At 50.0% G+C, this 19,783-nt stretch overlaps 1 protein-coding gene across 16 annotated transcripts in view; it reads right to left on the reverse strand.

Annotated features, from left to right (window-relative positions):
• Positions 1-19,783, reverse strand: part of MTMR14 (myotubularin related protein 14) — a 101,548-nt gene that overhangs the window by 20,609 nt on the left and 61,156 nt on the right. For 11 of the 16 annotated variants that reach the window (XM_067043528.1, XM_059077734.2, XM_059077736.2 and 8 more), the window contains 7 exons: positions 15,544-15,652; positions 9,810-9,885; positions 9,461-9,521; positions 7,748-7,870; positions 6,480-6,553; positions 1,192-1,262; positions 551-625 (listed from right to left, as the gene is read on the reverse strand). In XM_067043528.1, coding sequence (XP_066899629.1) covers positions 551-625; positions 1,192-1,262; positions 6,480-6,553; positions 7,748-7,782 — 255 coding nt within the window. In that variant the 5' untranslated portion in view covers positions 7,783-7,870; positions 9,461-9,521; positions 9,810-9,885; positions 15,544-15,652. The remainder of the gene's footprint in view (positions 1-550; positions 626-1,191; positions 1,263-6,479; positions 6,554-7,747; positions 7,871-9,460; positions 9,522-9,809; positions 9,886-15,543; positions 15,653-19,783) is intronic. The other 5 variants (XM_059077737.2, XM_067043523.1, XM_059077735.2 and 2 more) reach the window with 1 other exon arrangement.

Consider the following 19,783-nt stretch of genomic DNA (forward strand, 5'->3'; position numbering starts at 1 on the left):
CCGCGCGCCTAGAGCCCGTGCTCCACAAAGAGAAGCCACTGCAATGAGAAGCCTGCGCACCGCAACAAAGAGTAGCCCCCGCTCGCTGCAACTAGAGAAAGCCTGCGCACAGCAACGAAGACCCAATGCAGCCAAAAATAAATAAATTTTTTCAAAAAATGACTGGGGACCCTTACATGGCAGACGATGACAAGAGGAGAGAAGCACAGTGGAAATAATTTTAAGGTTTCTACAACCAAATCAGGTCAGGTAGCTCTGCACTTTCTTTGATGGAACACGCATTTAAAAGGTAAAATGAAAAAAGTCACTAAATCCCAGAGCTGGAAAAGCAAACTCCATGAGATCCTCCTCTGGAAACAGAACCCCCTGGTGGATGCAAATCTTTTAGTGAGTCATGTTCAGAAAGCTTTGATTTTCTGGGCCAAGAAATCAGGAGAGAGAGTTAAACAGGTAAGCAGCTCCTTCATTCCCAGGAGGTCAGAGGCCACAAGCCAGGCCCTCAGGTGTCTGCCTGAGGGACTTGTGGGGCAGGCACCAGGGGTCCCCTCACCTGATACTGGCTCCAGTCAATGTTCAGAGAGCAAGTCAGGAAGTCGGGGATGCTCAGAGGGGCATCAACGTAGTCCTGGGGACAGAAAGACACTGTGAGATGCAGGCCGCCCACCAGGAGAAGCCAGGATGACCAGGCAGGTTGAGGCCCTGAAGCTGTGGCTACCACAGGCAGGCAGGATGTCCCCCCACAGAGCTCGCCTTCTCAGGGCCAGATGCTGGTGCCACCCTGGGAGTGACAGCTTAAAAACCAAAGGGACCAGATACTGCTGCCAAGTGGAGCTTTTCAGTTGGCCATTTGAGCGTTTATGGCTGACACAGAGGTGATCAACCGTATTCAGCCTCCGGCAGCTCCTGGGCTGCTCCCGCTCTTCACACAGAGAGCAGAGCAAAAATGGAGGACTTTTCCTACCTTGTCCCTGAAAACTCTTTTAAAGAAAGGGAGAAATTAAAGGGGGAGAGAAAAGTATATACGATGAGAGTTTAAACATGCACATACGAGGAGGAGAGAGAGAAAAATAATGAGACTCATTCAGGGAAGAGCAAAGAAAGGAGAAGGGTAGCTGTTTTCCCCAAGGAGATTACTAGCTGGTTTCCCTTCACAAACGGAAGACCCAAGCTGATGACTGTTATTGATCATACCTGCTTCCAGTTAAAAATGAGCCCTTCGGCCACGTAATCCCGATCCTTATATTCCTTGAAAAATTCACAGCCTGGAAAAGAAGGGCAGAGTCGTGACACCACCGTTCCCTGGCCCAGTGTCCTCAGATGCCCCTGGGTGCTGGAGGACCGGGGCGGCCACCAGCACACACACTCCAAAATGGGCCCCGGCTGACATGAGGGGGGCTGGGCCGGGCGAGCGGGAGCCTCCAACGCTCCTTGGGTTTCTAGCCAGAGACCTTCCCAATGAGGCAGCCCCTGCCTGCCCACCTCTGTCTCCCTCTCCATCTGTGCTCACTGGGTGGTGGTCACTTTCCTCTCATTTCAGGTCCCTTTGCGCTACAAGTCCCTGAAGCGCCAACAGCCAGCGAACAACAGCGTGGTTTACAATCCGAGCCCTGGCAGCACTTTCTCAGCAACTCACCTAGTTATGGAGGATCACGCTCCCTCCTGATACAGACACACTTCAGAGATATTGAGGGTTCAGTTCCAGACCACCACGATAAAGCAAGCCACACAAATTTTTTGGTTTCCCAGTGCATGTTAAAGTTATGTTTACACTGTATTATAGTTTATTGAGTGTGTGATAGCACTATGTCTAAAAAAATATATATCTTAAATTATAAAAATACCTTAAATAAAAAATACTTCAGGGAATTCCCTGGCGGTCCAGTGGTTAGGACTTGGTACACTGCTGTGGGCCACGGTTCAATCCCTGGTCAGGTAACTAAGATCCTACAAGCCACACGGCATGGCCAAAACAAAACAAAACACAACAAAACAAAACTTTATTGCTAAAAAACACTGACCATAATCTGAGCCTACAGTGAGGTGGAGTAGTAACATCGAAGATCACTGATCACAGGTCAGCATAACAAATGGGCTGATAACGCAAAAGTCTGAGGTATTGTGAGAACTATCACAATGTGACAGAGACACGAGGTGAACAAATACTGGAAAAATGTCTCCAACAGACTTGACACAGGGTTGCCACAAATGTTCAATTTGTAAAAAATGCAATATGTGAAGAGTAACAAAGCAAAGAGCAATTAAATGAGGTCTGCCTGTACCAACCTCGCAGGCTTTCAGTGAGGACCAAACATCGTAACATTAGACTAAGGACCACGGACAGTGCCTGAAATGTGACAGGCGCTCAAGAGACACTTCCCTGGGCTTCCCTGGCGGCGCAGTGGTTGAGAGTCCGCCTGCCGATGCAGGGGACACGGGTTCGTGCCTCGGTCCGGGAGGATCCCACGTGCCGCGGAGCGGCTGGGCCCGTGAGCCATGGCCGCTGAGCCTGCGCGTCCGGAGCCTGTGCTCCGCAACGGGAGAGGCCACAACAGTGAGAGGCCCGCATACCGCAAAAAAAAAAAAAAAAAAAAAAGAGAGATACGTCCTTCTCCAACAAACCTCGCCAAGATGTGCTTTCTGTATCATTCACTAGAAAAACTATAAGAAATACCACCAGGGTAAGACCTCAGGAACAGAGAGAGGAGTAGAGAGAAAAGGGCCTTGGCAATGTTCCCAGCTTCAAACCTCAGCCTTTCATGTAGCTCTGTGACTAAGTTAACTTCTCTAAGCCTTGATTTTTTCATTTGTAAAGTGGTTAAGGATGAAATGAAATAATATGTATAAAACACCTGGCACAGCACTGGTCCAAGTGGCACTCTGGTGACAGCATACTGGTGCCATCCTCATGCCACCGCTGCAGTGAGAGCCCCAGTGCAGCCCTGCAGCTCGGCCTGGGGAGAACGAGGCCTGCACTCCTCTCAGTTCCTCCACCGGGACCAACGCAAACTCCAGAGGGCACAAAGCTTTGGCCACAGGTCCAAGTCTGGCGAGGTCCCCAAAGGCAACAAAAGAGTTGCCTGAATTCTGTCCAAGTAGCCACAGGCCATAAACATTCACATGGAACTCTCCAGCTCCTCCTGGGACATGCTCCTGTCTGGGGCCACACCAGGTAAGAAAGGAAAGGTTCTTTCGTGGAGGAAGGTCTGGAGACTTAGCCTGTGTGCTCTGCAGACCTGGCTCTCACCACCCCACACACTCCTGCACTCGAACTCCCCAGGCCTCACTGCGGACGGGGAAGTCAGGAATCAATCCTCAGCTCTAACACTTCAGCGTAGTCTTGGGTGCCTCGCTGGGAGAAAGAAGAAATATAAATATAAGACAGAGGCCCTGAGCTTATGAGCCTGGGTTTAGGAGGGACACCAGTCATTCCTCAGAACTCCCGTAAAGTGCTCTGTTTTCTCAAAGTTGAGCGCTTGAATCAACACTGCAGGCTCCAGGCCGAGCTCTGACCAGCATATAATGCAGAAGCAACTGACTGTAAGAAAAGGAGAGAATTAAAACAGCCTCAGTACCCAGGGCAACGCCTTGACATTCATTACCTGAATGGGCTTCTGAGCCTGTTGAGAGGCAAACAAACGGGACCAAAAGGGAAGTGAGAACGGACGCTCGCTCAAGAGGGAAACAAATTAGACTCAAGCTGGGGAGTTTTCGGCCCCGTCTATCTTGGCGCCCTGAAGGAAGTATTCCCAGAACACTTCTCGTTTTCAAGGGCTAGTCTAAGCCTAAGTTAGTCTGACAGAGAACTGATACCACCGCAGTTCCTGTCTGGGCTTCAAAGGCATCAGAGGGCTTAACAGAGACCCCTGAAAAGACAGCAGAGTGCATTTCAGGACTTGGTCTGGATAACAGCAATTCTGTTATGAAGTATAATAATGTAGGCACGTAAAGAAATTCAAGAACATCAGCAGAGGAAGAAGGTAATTAAGGTATGCAAGGTAAGTGCTTCTCCTGTCCCATCTGTGTGTGCAACAGCGACTCCTGCCACCTAGGCTTCTGGATTTTTATTGACGCCTCTTAATTTCCCCTCAACACCACACACAACTATCAGATACACTACGCGATATTCTGGGAAGAATGGGGGGAAAAATTCACAGAAAGATGGTATCATCTTACCTCTCTGGCATATTCCTTTCTTACCATTTTGTTTAAGCATTTTTTCTCTTACATAGGTTGAGATTGTACTATTTAATTTTCTATCTTGATTATTAGCACCCTAAGCATTTTCTGACTATGTAATATCTCGTTCTACTATGGACGGCTGTACCATCATTTACATCATCATTATTCTGATTAATGAAAACATTTCCCATGTTTGGCGGGTATAATCAGACATGATGAACATCTTCAGGCCCAAGCTGCCTGGATTATGGCCTAATGAATAACTGGGTCAAAAGGTGTTAGTTAATATTTCAGGAGTCTTTTAACAAGCTGCCCAACGACAGCAGAAAGGATATTGTGCTACCGTTGTGGAGCAAAACGATTTTTTCTCTTTTCTTTTCTTTGTTTTAAAGTGTGGTGTGTTCTTTTGGTTTTGTTTTTTTTCTTTTTGGCTGCTGCCATGCGGCATGCAGGATCCTTATTTCTCCGACCAGGGATCGAACCCATGCCCCTTCAGTGGAAGCACGGAGTCTGAACCACTGGACTGCCAGCGAAGTCCCACAAAACAGTTTTTTCTAAGCCAAGCCTTACCGAGAAGCTGAATACGAATAAAGAAAGCTGACGCCTGGTTCCTCAGCCAGCTCAGTCCTCTCCCGTTCACTCAGCAGAGAGCACTTCAGTCTGGGGACCCGCAGAGCATCTCCTGAGAGTCGGGAGCCTAGTCTGAAAGCCAGCTTCAGAGCAGACCCCCCAGCAGGGACATCCCTGCCTTGACCCATCTCTGACGCTGCCGAGCCCATGGCACCATCATCATCATGGTTCTGCACCTGCCGAAAGCGAGCCTCTCCTCCCATGCACCCGTCACTCGGCCTGGTGCCGGCGAGCGCCCGTCAGGGGCAGGTCTGGCACTTCACCCAGAACAGGCACCATTAACCACACTTTATGCAGGATGAAACTGATGCTCAGAAGGGTTAAGGGACTTGTTCAAGGGCACAGCGCTGAGACTGGAATGCACGCCCAGCCCTACATGCCACCAAATGCTAAGCTAGCAGAGAAGAGTGAGGAGAGACCCTGAAGGAGGCCTCTGTAAGAGAGCCAGGCCACAGGGGTCGTGGTTTGGATACCACCAGCTCACACTGATGAGGCTACCCTCTGCCCACGAGGCAGTGGATGAACTTGAGGTTTTAATGAGAAGGCCTCGTGGCTCTACTGCAACCTGGGGTCACCAGCCTGCTCTCTCTATTGGCCACATGGCTCCGAGACGAGGAAACAAGATCTAGCACAGGACTGAAGGCAGGTGCTACTGCTGAGGAGCAGGAGAGAGGTTTCAAGGAGAAAGAGACCACTTTCTGCTCTCTGTTGACAAAGTTTGGTGCTGATGTTAGAGCTCTAATACCTCCTTGAACAAGCAGGTGTTGACAGAAAGAAAGCTTAAACGCTACAAACTGGACCAACGCAGCTTCAGTATCCAGTGCAGAGAACACTGCCCTGGCCACAGGTCGCATACAGTCTGTGCCAGAGACAAATGCAGCCAGCTGTGTGCTCACCACGGTGCTCTGTGACATGGTGAGGCCACCAACCACGTGCAGCTGGGGACAAAGCACTTACATCCTCACCACGGCAACAGCCAGCGCAGCATAGCTGGCTGCTGACACGGAGGACTAACAATGTCATTTCACACTGAAATAGCACATTAGCTGCACAGAGCACGCCGATAAACCTGACCTCACCTAATCCGCACAACAAGACCCTGAGCTAAGCCTCACCAACTTCCAGTGACACCTGGGAAAATCTGAGGCTGGGCAAGGTGAAGTAACTCGCTCAAGAGTGCACTAGGGGGCTTCCCTGGTGGCGCAGTGGTTGAGAGTCCGCCTGCCGATGCAGGGGACGTGGGTTCGTGCCCCGGTCCGGGAGGATCCCACGTGCCGTGGAGCGGCTGGGCCCGTGAGCCGTGGCCGCTGAGCCTGCGCGTCCGGAGCCTGTGCTCCGCAATGGGAGAGACCACAGCAGTGAGAGGCCCACGTACCAAAAAAAAAAAAAAAAAAAGCGCACTAGGGAGGACCTGAGCCAGGACTCCATTCCTGGGCCCCTCCCAGGGGAAAGCCCCCCCCCGCCACACACACACACACAAGGACAGCGTCCTACCCTAAGGTGAGAGCCAAGGACCGGGAGCTGCACTGCCCTATGCTGAGCGACAGCAGATCCTGCCCGAGAGCTCCGGGGCATCTGTGCACCTAAGTGGCCAGGGCCTGAGGAGGGCCTCAAAGAGCCCCAGTCCTGGGAAGCCTGTCCCTTGACCAGACCCTGGAAAGAGCCCCTACCTGGATACGGGATGGAGAGGAGAGTGAAGTCGGCATAGCGCTGGGCTTTGTCCACCTTCTCGGAGGAGGTGACACTACAAGACAGGATACAACGTGTTACGGCATCACAACACACGCACGCCATTCCCCACAAGCGTTACCACAGCTCAAATGATCCTCCTGCTAGAGTAACTACTGTTCAGAGTTGGGAATGCTGCCCTTCAGGGAGCTTACTTCAAACGACTAAGAAATGCGACTGCTCCGCTGCCTCTACCCCAAGTCACCAGGCGAGAGCGCTCACTCCCCCGGACACCACAGCACCCGCAATGGGACATAAGCCGCAGAACAAGCTTCCCGAGAAGGCAGCACCGCCCCCTGACCCGCAGGGCGGAGTGAGAAAAGAGCAAAATAACAGAGACACTGTCCAAAAGGGGCCGTGGGGCGGACTCTCGCCTCCACCATCTTCTCCGGCATCCACTGCGGACACTCCCGGACAGCACAGGAGAGACACAAGAGTACTCTGACAGACAGCGAGGTGTGCAGGTGCCTGCAAACAGCTGAGCTGTCACAGCCTCAGGGCGGCTTATTTTCTAAGACATACTCAGCATAATTAAAAGTGGATATTATAAAAAATAAACAACACTTTGGAAAAATTCCCCAAATTTCATCACCCTAACCCAGGTTCTATTTGTTTCTAATTTTGCCTTATCGTATGAAGATTTGTTCCATACGGGACATAAAAATTGAGTAAACACTTATTTTTTTCGATCCACTTTAAAAGAGACTCTAGGGCTTCCCTGGTGGCGCAGTGGTTGAGAATCCACCTGCCGATGCAGGGGACACGGGTTCGTGCCCCGGTCCGGGAAGATCCCACATGCCGCGGAGCGGCTGGGCCCGTGAGCCATGGCCGCTGAGCCTGTGCTCCGCAACGGGAGAGGCCACAACAGTGAGAGGCCCGCGTATCGGAAAAAAAAAAAAAAAAAAAAAGAGACTCTAATCTACCAGAGATGGCACAGCGGCAGCAGAGCACACGTTAGAGTCCCACGGCTCCCTTGGTGCTCTCCGCACCACCCCGAGCAAGTGACTTAACCTCTCCGGCTTCAGTTTCTCCCCTGCAAGAGGGGGACACTAGAACCTCCTTGCAGGGAGGGCCGTGTGAGGATACAGGGAGAGGATGCATGAGGCCTGGCACGCGGTGTGCTCTTGTAACTGCTCTGTGCCATCTCCGACCCCACGAGCCTGTGAGCACATGGCCTCCACCCACTTCGCAGGGGATGCCCTGCACTCACTTCATGCCAAACTTCACCTTCTTGTTCTCCACCATCAGGTCACAGATGTATTTCACTGACAGGTACCGGAGCAGCTTGATGTCATACCCTCTGACCTTATCAAAAAGATGCGTGTCGGAACTTCTGAAACAAAGAGCCAAGGGGAGAAGCTGCACTGCACATTCATCCACAAAAGCCTGGGGCGTGAGGGGCGCGTTCAAGGAAGTCTAGTTTCTACAGAAGAACTTCTGATTCCCTTCTCCAGAAGACAGAGGGAGGGCCAAGACAGGACGACTGCTCCCGGGGAAGGTGACTTTCTAAGAGATTATCCCGCTCTCTGGGAAGCATTTCAAAGAGGAGCAATCTGCAGCCGGGGCGGGAAAGGGCTTTTTGGCACTGCTTGACATTAAGCCAGAAGACTCAAGATAATCTCTGAGTTCTAAAAAGCATCAGGCTAAAGCCGAAACTAACACACCACTGTAAAACAGTTATACTCCAATAAAGATGTTAAAAAAAAAAAAAAAATAAGAAGTAGGCTAGTGGCTGATAGTCTTTGAGCCTCCATTAGAGTTTATCTCTCTCCACCCCACTCCCTTTCCCCCATTTATGACGGTTTTTAGCCATATGACTGGCTCAAAATGTATCAGATTGAAACTCTCACTGGGAGATGGACTTTTCAGAGCTATGTTATGAACTGATTGTGAGATATTAGCAGGTGAGTCCCCGCTCCGTAGAAGGCCTCTGAAGCAAAGGAGAAAGATACAATTTCCCTAATCCCCAGGCTGCCTTTTGATCAGTCACACAGATAGAGGCAAAAGCAGAAGAATAAACAGTCACTATGAATTTTTTTTTTTTAATGCCCACTGCATTGCTGTCCCCAGCGGACTCCTCACCAAGAACAGTGCACACTGTGGAAGACGGCCTGGCTGGGGCAGAGGTCGTCTGATCCCGGGGGAAGAGACAAACATTCTTGAGCACAAGCCAGAGCCACTGCTCTTGGAACTAACGGGCAGAAGCCGGGCACAGCGAGATGCCTTTTCATGCACCGAGCCATGATTTTGGGCGGCTGATCTGACTAGGGTGCTGGTGTGCATTCCAGAGACACTTGACACCAGTTAAAGACTTTCCATGTGGTACAGACCAGGCAAAGGAGCTTTTCCAAAATATCCATTACTGCCGTTTTCTAAAAATATTTGGAAAGGAGGTAGGAAGAGTGGGAGCCAGCACCCTCCCTCCCTTAAAGGGGGCCTAAAACATTCCTCTGTAGCAAGCTCCTTAATGGCACCTATCACACGGCTGTGGAGCTTCTAGTGGCCACATCTCTCACGTGGGGACCACGGTCCTTGCTTGCCCTGTGCCTCGGACCGGGTGTGCTGTGCATCACCTGGTCGGCCAGACGTCAGCATCCTGGAAACCGTGGGGCTTGAAGACACACAGACGTCTGGCCTGTGTTTTGGGCCTGGGCTGCCAGGAACCCCAGGGTCGGGGCACTCTCTCTGCGGTCCTGGCGAGCACAGACTGCTCAGGTAGTCCATAAAGTCAGCTTTGGGAGAGGCTACAGGGTGGACTTCAACAACCCTGTTTCAGGGGCGTGGACCTGGCAGCAGGAGGAAGGGAGCCAATCCACTCACCTGGACCACTGATGACATCACGACCGTCAGTAGGAAAATGGCCACCACCGCTCAGACACCTGCCCCCAACCCAAGTCCAGACCCATAACCACCTGGTACTGACCGAAGCACACAGTCCTCCTCCGTGACATCCTCTGCATCCGCCCAGGCGTCGTCTGCACCCCCTGTGGGAGAAACCTGCGGTCAGCACCGAGGCCGAAGCTCCAACCAGGGCCTTCCTGACCAGCCTCCCCCCGGTTCTACCCCAAGGACCACACTCCTGTGTGTCTCAGCACCCGACGCCCCATATGCCTGGCAGTCTTCTTCACCCCCAGCATCTCCTCAGGCAACAGGAGAGCCCTGCCCACCCCCTAGCTTGCTGCCCCTCCACCTACACCACTGCAGCCGTAGGTGGCTATCCTCCACCACTGGGCTCCTGTTCTTAGTCAAAGACGGTGCAGCTCATCGCTCACCTGAGAAAATATAGTTGTAGCCAGTGCGTCCATACAGCTCCCCCCATCCAGCCAGCGTCGCCGACCTGCAAATATGCTGGGAGAGAAACCGCATTTTTAGGGTCAGGTGGTTTTCTGGAGGTTTTTGGTTCGGTTTTTCCCAGCCTTTCTTGAGATATAATTGACATATGACATTGTGTAGTTTAAGGTGTACAACACGCTGATTTGATACGTTTACGTATTGCAAATCATTACCTTCGTGGTGTTAGCTAACACCTGCATCATGTCACGTAATCACCATTTCTTTTTTTGTGGTGAAAACATTTAAGATCATCTCTCTGCGCAACTTTCATGTATCTAATACAGTATTATTAACTATAATCACCATGCTGTACATTAGATCCACAGAACTTATTCATCCTATAACTGGAAGTTTGTACCCTCTAACCAACAGTCAGGTGGTTTCCTGAAGTGAACACAGTGGGGGGAACCCCTGGGGCCCCTCCAGGCCAGGAAAATGGGTGCAGGAGCGCTGCCCCCAAGTCTTCACAGCAGTCACTCCGAAGTATGCCTAGAATCTAACCGGCAGCCTCTGTCAAGAGGTTCTCTCTCCCAAACGAGAGGCACAAGAGTGTCACTAACAGTAACGGGTAGATTCAGTGGTCGTCATGCACGCACTTGGGTAAGATCTGGCGGTTATCGCATGCGTTTGTGAGAACGGGACTGAAACATGTACACCACCTTCCCACTGGGTTTACACAAGCCCATGAGGGAGATGTGGCAGGCGGCAGGCACTGCTGCTGCTTCACAGGTGAAAAGACGAGGTGAAGTGATGCCTAAGGTCCCACAGAGGGGCTTGCGCTGGGATCTGATCGAGCCCACCTCCCTCCGGAGCCTGCGTGCTGACCGTCACTGGAACTGCTTAGCGCAGGGGAGGGCAACCTTTGCAGCACGAGGGCCAATTAAGGGAGAAATGTTTGTGTTTTCTTTTTTTTAAGAAATTTTATCTTCTCTCTCCTCTGTATCAAGGAGGTGTAGTGGCTGTAACTGTGCTTAACTATCCTTTTACTCTTCCCTCATCACTGAAGGAGCATTTTGAGAGTTAGAATTCTAGAAACCAGGCAATGGGCATGAACTTCATTATTTAATTTTAAGGCTGAATCTTTATAAACTGTGTTTGATGAGATCCAGGAGGAATGGGAGGAGGTATCTGGTGATCCCAAGGTCTAGTTACAGGCTGGGGGAGGCTGAGAGGGTGGCTGGGAGGTTACACTAGGAGCGGGGGAAGGCATTTCTGAACAGGTCACGCAGCCTGGCGGTGTAAGGAGGGTCCCTGGAAAACTGCAAATACTGCCCAAGGGGTCTCCTTCTCCACATGTAAGACAGGGGGCAAGAAACGGTGTTGCTGCTAGGAAAGGGGTGTGGTGGGAACCGGCAGGTCATCACCCGGCTTTCTGAGGCAGTGGCGGCCTGGGGCAGGGGGCAGGTGATAGAAAGGCAACCTGCTACAACCCAAGGTGGGGTGCGGTGCTCTTCCAGTGCCGGGGGCAAGAACGCAATCGTGGGAGGGTTGTCCTGGAAGGCTATGAAGTCAAGGGCTTGGTCAGAGATTCCTGCTGGCCGGAGCAGGCGGCACTCCGCGGGGGCTGCTTCATTTTTTCTGGGTCCAAAAGCATTTTGAAAATCTGATGAAAATGATAAACTGTCTCTGGATAAAAATGTACACACCAGAGTTTACCTACATCTCCAAGTCCATCCATGGACCCATCTCCAGCCCCTGATAAGAGCCCCTACTCCGAAGAGACCAGCCCAGTAATTAGGAACTGCAGCGGGGGAGTGTCAGTCCTCGGGCTGAGGGACCCCCCAGAGGCTCACGGGAAGAAGGGAGGACGATGGGGGGTACGTGGTTTGAGTCTGACTGGCACACGTTGTCACGCCCACCCTCCCCCATCATCCAAGCTGCCGGCACCGAATCTCACTCTTCTTTGCATTACTCTGTTAAATCTTTTCAGAGCGGACACACACACCCTCCTTCCTTAGCTGCTGAGCTCTGAGTTCTTTTCAAGGTTCAGATTCTTCTTTCTGCTCAGTTCTCCCATCTCTTCTCGACCCTGTCTTTTTGGTAACAGAGGCAGACACACCTGGCACGGAGGACTCGTCAGATGGAGAAGAATGGGAGAGATGGCCAGCTCCCCAAGTGAAGCACCAACCTCTGCAGGAAGGTCTCGAGCCGGCGCCTGGGGGAAGCTGCACCCCAAGGCAGAGTCTAACACCTGACCTTGTTCCCTGGCCTCATGGCTCCAAAGCATAACCTGCCATTTCTGTACTTTAAGCTTTGCTCTTGACTGAAAAAGCAGGATGTACTCTGAATGCTCTCCATTTACCTGATTAGGAGTGGCCTCTAACTCTGCAAGAGGAATAGGGCTCTATAGGATTTGCTAATGTAGCAGCCAACTTTAGCACACGGAATAAAAGCAGCTGACCTTTGCTCCCCGTCTCTTAAGGGAGGAAACAAAGAGAAAGACGACCTGTTCCAATTTTAATTGCCTAAAACCCAGATACACGTGTTGGGGAAGAGAACAGCACGGGAGAACTGCTTACCCTTAAATGCTTGAACTTAGTTGTAAAAAAATTTTAATAATATATCTTATTTAACCCAATATATCCAAAATATTACTATGTCAACATATAATCACTTTAAAATTTATTAATGTTTTACATTTTTGGACTAAGTCTTCAAAATCCAATATGTATTTTACACTCGCAGCACGTCTCAACTAGGATACTTTATTTTCAGCATTTATAGGGAAACGTAGCCCTGCCCCAAAATAAAGTTGTGTTTAACCAAAAAAATTCTACACGGCTTCAGCTATAAAATGGAAATTAATTGAAATGAAATACAATCAGACATTTAGTTCCTTGGCTGCCCCAGCCACACTGGACGAAATCTGGAGAGAAGCGGGAAGCGGGCACTGCTGAACACACCTCCCGTCCCCAGCCCGGCAGGATGTGCTGGCGGCAAGCACGGCTGTCACCGCACTGGCGGGGCTGCTGGGAGCCACGTCTCTGAGGATGAGATTCCCCACCTCACAACAGAAGACCCTCTCCCGCCCTCCCCCATCTCCCCCTCAGCTGCTAGTTCACAGGTCAACCTTCCCCTCTCACCGAGCTCCACAGGGACAGGACTGTCTTAGTCCCCTGTCCCCCTAGAACCCGGCAGAGAGCCCGCTACCACTTTAAAGAGCAGTGTCTTCCTACCGAGCTTGCACGTACAAGCTGGGTGGGCACTTGCCACGCACTGGGAGGACAGCAGAAAGACAAGGACTCTGCCCTCAGAGGGATTACAGCTGAGAGGAGACAGCAGACTTACAAACACAATAGGGATAAAACATATATAAGGTGTTCGATCTCTGGTTGGGGAACTAAGACCCCACAAGCTGCATGGCATGGCCAAAAAAAAAATAATAATAATCCCTCCAACTCCTCGCCCTCCCTCTGAAATGAGCTGCCTTGGGCTCTTTCTCCCAGGCCTGCTGCAATCTCACTGCACTAAGCGGGTCAATGTGGCACTTCCCAAATGCAGTCCGGAAAGCCCTTTCCTCAAGGTCTGCCGAGTGGGAAATAGCAGACCTGACAACACGACACAGGTCCCCCTGCTTCAGGGCTTCTCAGAGCCCTTCCTAGGTCAGTGCACACTCACCGATGTACCTCTTTAATCTGGAGCTTGCGGGTCAGGCCACATCTAGGAATGTGCTACCTCTCACCCTTGTTTGACAGGGAGTGCTCTGCACAAGCACAACCTTGAACTACTATTCTATAGAACACACTGTGGGAAGCACTGGCTTGAGTATTTCCTGTGTAATTTCTAGCAACAAGCACTATGCCCCACAGAGCAGCGTGTTATAGTCCACTTATCTAAACCGGAGTTCCCAGAGCTTTACAGCAACACGAAACTTTCCAAACGGGAAGAGGGAATAAATAGCTTTAAGACGATCAACTTCTGGAACTTGACTTCCAGACATACTTTTCCCCAAAATCGACCTGTCCACAAAAGCCTGTGGCCAAGTCTCCTTTCCTACCCCCCCTTTCACATCCCCCCTTCTTCCATTTTATGAAAGAAAGGCAGAAAGGGATGGAAACAAGCCCTGTGTCTTCCCTCCCCACTGCCCTGCCCCAGCCCCCACCTGCGCTGGGAGCCGGACTATAGCCCGAGAGGCACCAAGACCACAGCGCATTCAGGTACGTATTGGACGACTAGAATAGAGAGCCTAAGGGACTTCCCTGGAGGTCCAGTGGTTGAGACTTCACCTTCCAATGCAGGGGGTGCAGGTTCGATCCCTGGTAAGGAAGCTAAGATCCCACATGCCTGGCGGCCAAAAAACCAAAACATAAAACAGAAGCAATACTGTAACAAACTCAATAAAGATTAAAAAAAAAAAAAAATTGGTCCACATTAAAAAATAAAAATTTAAAAAAAAAAAAAAAAAGAATAGAGAGCCTACACCCCTGCTTCCCTCCCTCCCCTGCTCCAGGCTCTCTGTTAGTTCGTTCCTTCTGGATTAATCTTTCTCAGAATGCTATCTGCATCTTGTACTTCCCTGCTCAGAAATCACAGTGGCTCTCCCAGCAAACCTAAACACCTTGGCCAGCACCCGGCCTCCTGCATTCAGTCCCTTCCATCCTCGGCTCCGCCACATGCCCTGCGCTCCCGTCAGGGAGTCTCTCGGACTTTCCGCACCTGCCTTCATGCTCCCCCAACGCTGGCGCCTGCCTGGAACACCCTCCCACCCTGCCTCCAAAGCTCGCTGCCTAGTCCCGCTCACTTAATGAGGCCATGTCTGTCAGTCCACACTGCTGCCCATCTGGGTTTTGTTTTGTTTTTTTAAATTTTTGACCGCACTGCACAGCATGCAGGATCTCAGTTCCACAACCAGGGATGGAACCCACACCCCCTGAAGTGGAAGCACAGGGTCTTAACCACTGGACTGCCAGGGAAGTCCCCAACTCAGGCCCATCTTAAGTGGGTTCCTCTGACACCACACCATGTGGCCCTAAGCTGCAGTGTGGTAACTTGAGGGCGTTTTGCAATAAGTTTAAACCCCAGCTCTCTAGTTGTGTAAACTTGGGGAAGTTATTTAACCACTCTGAGCCTTCGTTTCATCTGCAAAATGGAAATATCAAATACACAAAAGGATTAAAAAAGAGGTGAAATGAGACCATAGTGGGCAGCCAAATTAACAACAGTCACTAGAATATAAGCTTGATAAGGGTGAGAATTTTTGTCTACCTTATATACTGATGTACCTTGAGGCCTGAACATGACATTCAATAAATACTTGGTAAATTATATGACTGAAAGAATGAACAAACAACAATGTACTTACTCATCTGATCTAATCTATTCATAAACTTTTGATGTAGACGTGATTATTTTTTCCATTTTATAAAGGAGGAAACTGAGGCCTTGCACAGGCAGGAAGTAACAGAGCCAGGATCAGAATGTAGGCAGTCTGCCTCCAGGACACAGGGTGGGGTCCTCTGCTGTGACTGTCCCTTTCCTAATTAGACTCACCTTCAAAAACAAGTCGTATCAGAATTGGTCTGTTTCTCTGGCCTGCTTCCCACCGCAACAGGCACCCAGTAATCACCCAAACTCGGCTGGCAAAAGCCAAGAACACGAGACTCTACACTTTGCATTAAGCCAGGTACCCCACGAGAGGGTCTCAGGGAGTGCGAGGCTACGGCATGGTCTTACCTTGCCCTTGAACAGGATCACTGGGCAGACAAACCGTCCTCTGCACCTGGCCGTCTTGCTGCGGTTGACGAGGTCCTGCAACTTGCTCACCTGCACGGTGCTCTGAAACCTAAAAATGGGCAAGAGAAGTAGGTCAGGCTGCTTCTGCGTGAGTACTGTGTGCCCCATACTAGGGTTGTGTGTGTGTGTGAGTGTGAATATTCATTTCAAATTTAATAAATGCTCAGATTCCTAAATTCTAGATCATGTACATTCTAAGCTTTTCAAGAAAAGAAAAAAATGCTATATTATAGATACTAAAATGGAAGTCATCCTGATTTCAAAACCTTTAAGATTGGGCTTCCCTGGTGGCGCAGTGGTTGAGAGTCCGCCTGCCGAGGCAGGGGACGCGGGTTCGTGCCCCGGTCCGGGGGGATCCCACATGCCGCGGAGCGGCTGGGCCCGTGAGCCGTGGCCGCTGGGCCTGCGCGTCCGGAGCCTGTGCTCCGCAACGGGAGAGGCCACAGCAGTGAGAGGCCCGCATACCGCAAAAAAAAAAAAAAAAAAAAAAAAAACCTTTAAGATTAAAAAAAAAGGTCAGCTACTCTGAAGACATGGTATTTAAAATACAGAAACACATATAGCAAACTGAATGCTGATTATATCTAGAGTGTTCAGTATCTTACTCCAAAAGTAAGACAACAGGCGTGCTGGGGACCCTCAGGAAATCATGGGGCCATTCTTGACATCTTTCAGAGTGTAGGATAAGATGAAGGTTCACATTTCACACAGCTATGAGCTTCTGATACCTCCCCAATGTTCCAGATACCTCTAACAGTCCAAAAAGCCAACAGGGCAGGGAATGCTGGAGCAAAGGCAGTCAAAGGGAAACTATTTGTGGTCTTGAGAAGCACAATAGTTAATGCACTGAGTGTGGTAAAGGAGCTTCTAGAAGATGAAAAAAAAACATTTAGAAATGAGCTTAAGGGTTTCCTGGTGACGCAGTGGTTGAGAGTTCGCCTGCCGATGCAGGCCTGCGCTCCGAAACGGGAGAGGCCACAACAGTGAGAGGCTCGCATACAGCAAAAAAAAAAAGAAAAAAAGAAATGAGCTTAAGCAACTCACACTTATTAATCAGGTTAAATCAGCTGACCCCTAAAATAAGGGTCTACTCTCATAGCTTCACCCACTGATTCTTTTTTAAAAATTTCTTGGCCGCATTGAATGGCATGCGGGATCTTAGTTCCCCGACCAGGGTTTGAAACCGTGCCCCCTGCAGTGCAAGTGCAGAGTCTTAACCATTGGACCACCAGGGAAGTCCCCACCTGCAGATACTTAGCAAAAGACTCCACATCAGCCAGTCAGAGCTTCTGGTTGCAAGAGGGAGAGGAGGCAGGAAAGTTCAAGAGTGGGAAGCTATCCCTGCCATGCAGAGTAATGCAGGGTGACAGAAGAGAAGGGAGGGAAGACACTCAAGTGCCCTCCTTACGAGGGCTGAGCTTCCAGGCCGAGTCCAAGAGGGCGTTCATTCCTTCTACATCCCAGTTGTGCTAGCGCTCCCATGTCACTGCACAGCACGTGCACACAAATAACTGTTTCAGAATGAGTAAGTTCACCAACTCCTACACATCCGTGGTACCCTTTTAAGCATATCTGGATGCTGCTGGCACCAATAAAAATATAGTCTTTTAAAAACACTGATTTCTTAGTAGCCTTCATAGATATATTCTCAAACCAGTCACTAATAAAATAACTACTATCAAGTGAAGATGTGAAATTGAAGTTAAACAGCGGTCTTCAAATAAAAACCTGGACCAAGAGTTTAGTGATCATGGAAAGAGAACAAAGGGATAAAATAAGAGGACTTATACTTCCTATGGTGTATTTTTCTGTAAGGTCTGATTTTAGATTTTTTTTTCATTTTTATTAAACATTTTGTTTTAAATCACAAAATTATTACATCCTTACCATAACCAATTCAAACAACAAAGAAGTGACTACATGTTATTTTTACGATCAATATTTTTTTCCTTTTTTGATGGAAGGAGGAAGGCTGGGGTGCCTCTTCAAGGTGCCCGTAGGATGGCACGGGCCAACCAGCCAGGTCTGAGAAAAAACATGGCTCACTGAAAACCAAGTTCTGCCACCTTCCCCTCACTCAGGTTCTCTATGAAATAAAAAGGCACCTCAGGGTTTCCCTGGTGGCACAGCGGTTAAGAATCCACATGCCAATGCAGGGGACATGGGTTAGAGCCCTGGTCTGGGAAGATCCCATGTGCCGTGGAGCAACTAAGCCTGTGCGCCACAACTACTGAGCCTGTGCTCTAGAGCCTGCGAGCCACAACAACTGAGCCCACATGCCAAAACTACTGAGCCCATGCACCTAGAGACCGTGCTCCGCAACAAGAGAAGCCACCGCAATGAGGAGGCCACACACAGGAACGAAGACCCAATGAAGCCAAAAAAAAAAAAAAAAAAGGCACCTCAGAATGAAACAATGGCCTAATTAAACTCAGGTGCCAAGACAATACAAAACTAAGCACACACAGTACTGCGCACAGTAGTCTCCCTCCCACCTTTTGGTGGCCTCCGTCCATTTGCACAGATGTGGTCAGCACCATCTGTTTTCACCGACTCTCACGGAGCTCACTCCAGCAGCTCTAAAAGCCTTGAATCTGCATTTGATTCTCCCAGGCCGAATCCTTCCATTCAGCAAACCCTCCACAAAACTGAGGGAGAGAACATGCCAGCATTTCCCTCTTAGAGGCTCTGGGCAGTCTTATCATGTGAAGGAAGGCACCTTTTTCTTGTTAGGCTAGCTGGTGCTTTATTTTCCTGGGCCCCCTACTCAAAGAACCAATTCAGTTTCTGTTCTCAGTGGTTCCTGTTTTTATTTTTGTTATCTCTTGGCCTCAGAATCTTTCCCTTACTGTGCTAAGCACTGGGCTGTGTCAGGCACCTGATACTCATATTTGAATGAATAAAAGTGAGCTTGTGCATTTATGTCTGTCTTGTGGGACAGAGCCCTTAACCTGTGGGATCTAATGCTATCTGTAGAACACAGGCTGGCATCTGAAACAGTGGAATGGGAGAACAACACCCCCACCCTACGCTCATACACGAGTTGGAATTAGCAAGTGCAGAACTTTAACCACTGTCTCCCAATGCTTCACCTGTACTTGCCCTAATTCTGGCCTTTGTTACACTGTCATTGCTCATTGACTGGTTTCTGCTACCCACCAGATCTAAAGGTAGGGACTTCATCTCTCTGGTAGGGCCTCCAACTAGACCCCTGGGGTCTGCCTCATGGCAGCAGTTTGCCTCGTTGACAAACTCATGTCTTCGTTGTTCAGAGATTCCCACGCGGGCCTCTATTCCCAGATACGGGCTAAACTAGGGAGGTGGGTTAAGAGGCCCAAACCACTTCCTGAATCCAGTTCTACCCTGTGTAACTCAGTCTAATTAGTGTCATATTAACACCAAGTCCAGGCATGTGTAAAGAAGCAAAAAGTTCTACTTCTTCCCACCTGAACATGCACATATTCCCTTCTCTTTAACAGGCATCGCCTACTCAGCATCACTTCGAGGCCTTGCAAGAAGTGAAAAGTAAAAACAAACTCCGCGGGACTTCCCTGGTGGCGCAGTAGATAAGACTCCGTGCTGCCAATGCAGGGGGTCTGGGTTTGATCCCTGGTCAGTGAACTAGATCCCACATGCGTGCCGCAACTACGAGTTCACAAGCCACAATTAAGGAGCCTGCCTGCCGTAACTAAGGAGCCCACATGCCGCAACTAAGACTCGGCACAACCAAATAATAAATAAAAACAAACAAAAACAAACTCCACAATTCCTCTAGGGTTAGGGATATACTGCAGTGGCCCTAGCCTGGGCGGCTAGACCCCACTAGGCAAGATGGGAGCGCCGTGGTGGTGCAGTCATACAAGTGCTCTGATCTACATTCATTTTTCTCTCTCCGTGCACCCCACCACGATCTCATTACAGGGCACACTTACAGATCTCCCATTTTACTCCTCCGCTCGAAAGGCTTCTCTGGCTCCCTGCGGTTCCCAGGCTATAGCAAAGGTGAGACTCATCTAGGGAGCTCTCTGAGGCACAGATTCTGGAAACTGTGGTTCAGGGGCCCTGGAATCTGTGATTTCAATGAGTGCTCAGGGGGTACTAGCCCAATAACCACTAACACCCACAAGCCCACACGCCTGATGACCAAGACCATATACAAGCTGGTCCCTAACAAAGGACA

The sequence above is a fragment of the Kogia breviceps genome, chromosome 10 (genome assembly GCF_026419965.1).
Source record: "Kogia breviceps isolate mKogBre1 chromosome 10, mKogBre1 haplotype 1, whole genome shotgun sequence".
Lineage (NCBI taxonomy): Eukaryota > Metazoa > Chordata > Mammalia > Artiodactyla > Physeteridae > Kogia > Kogia breviceps.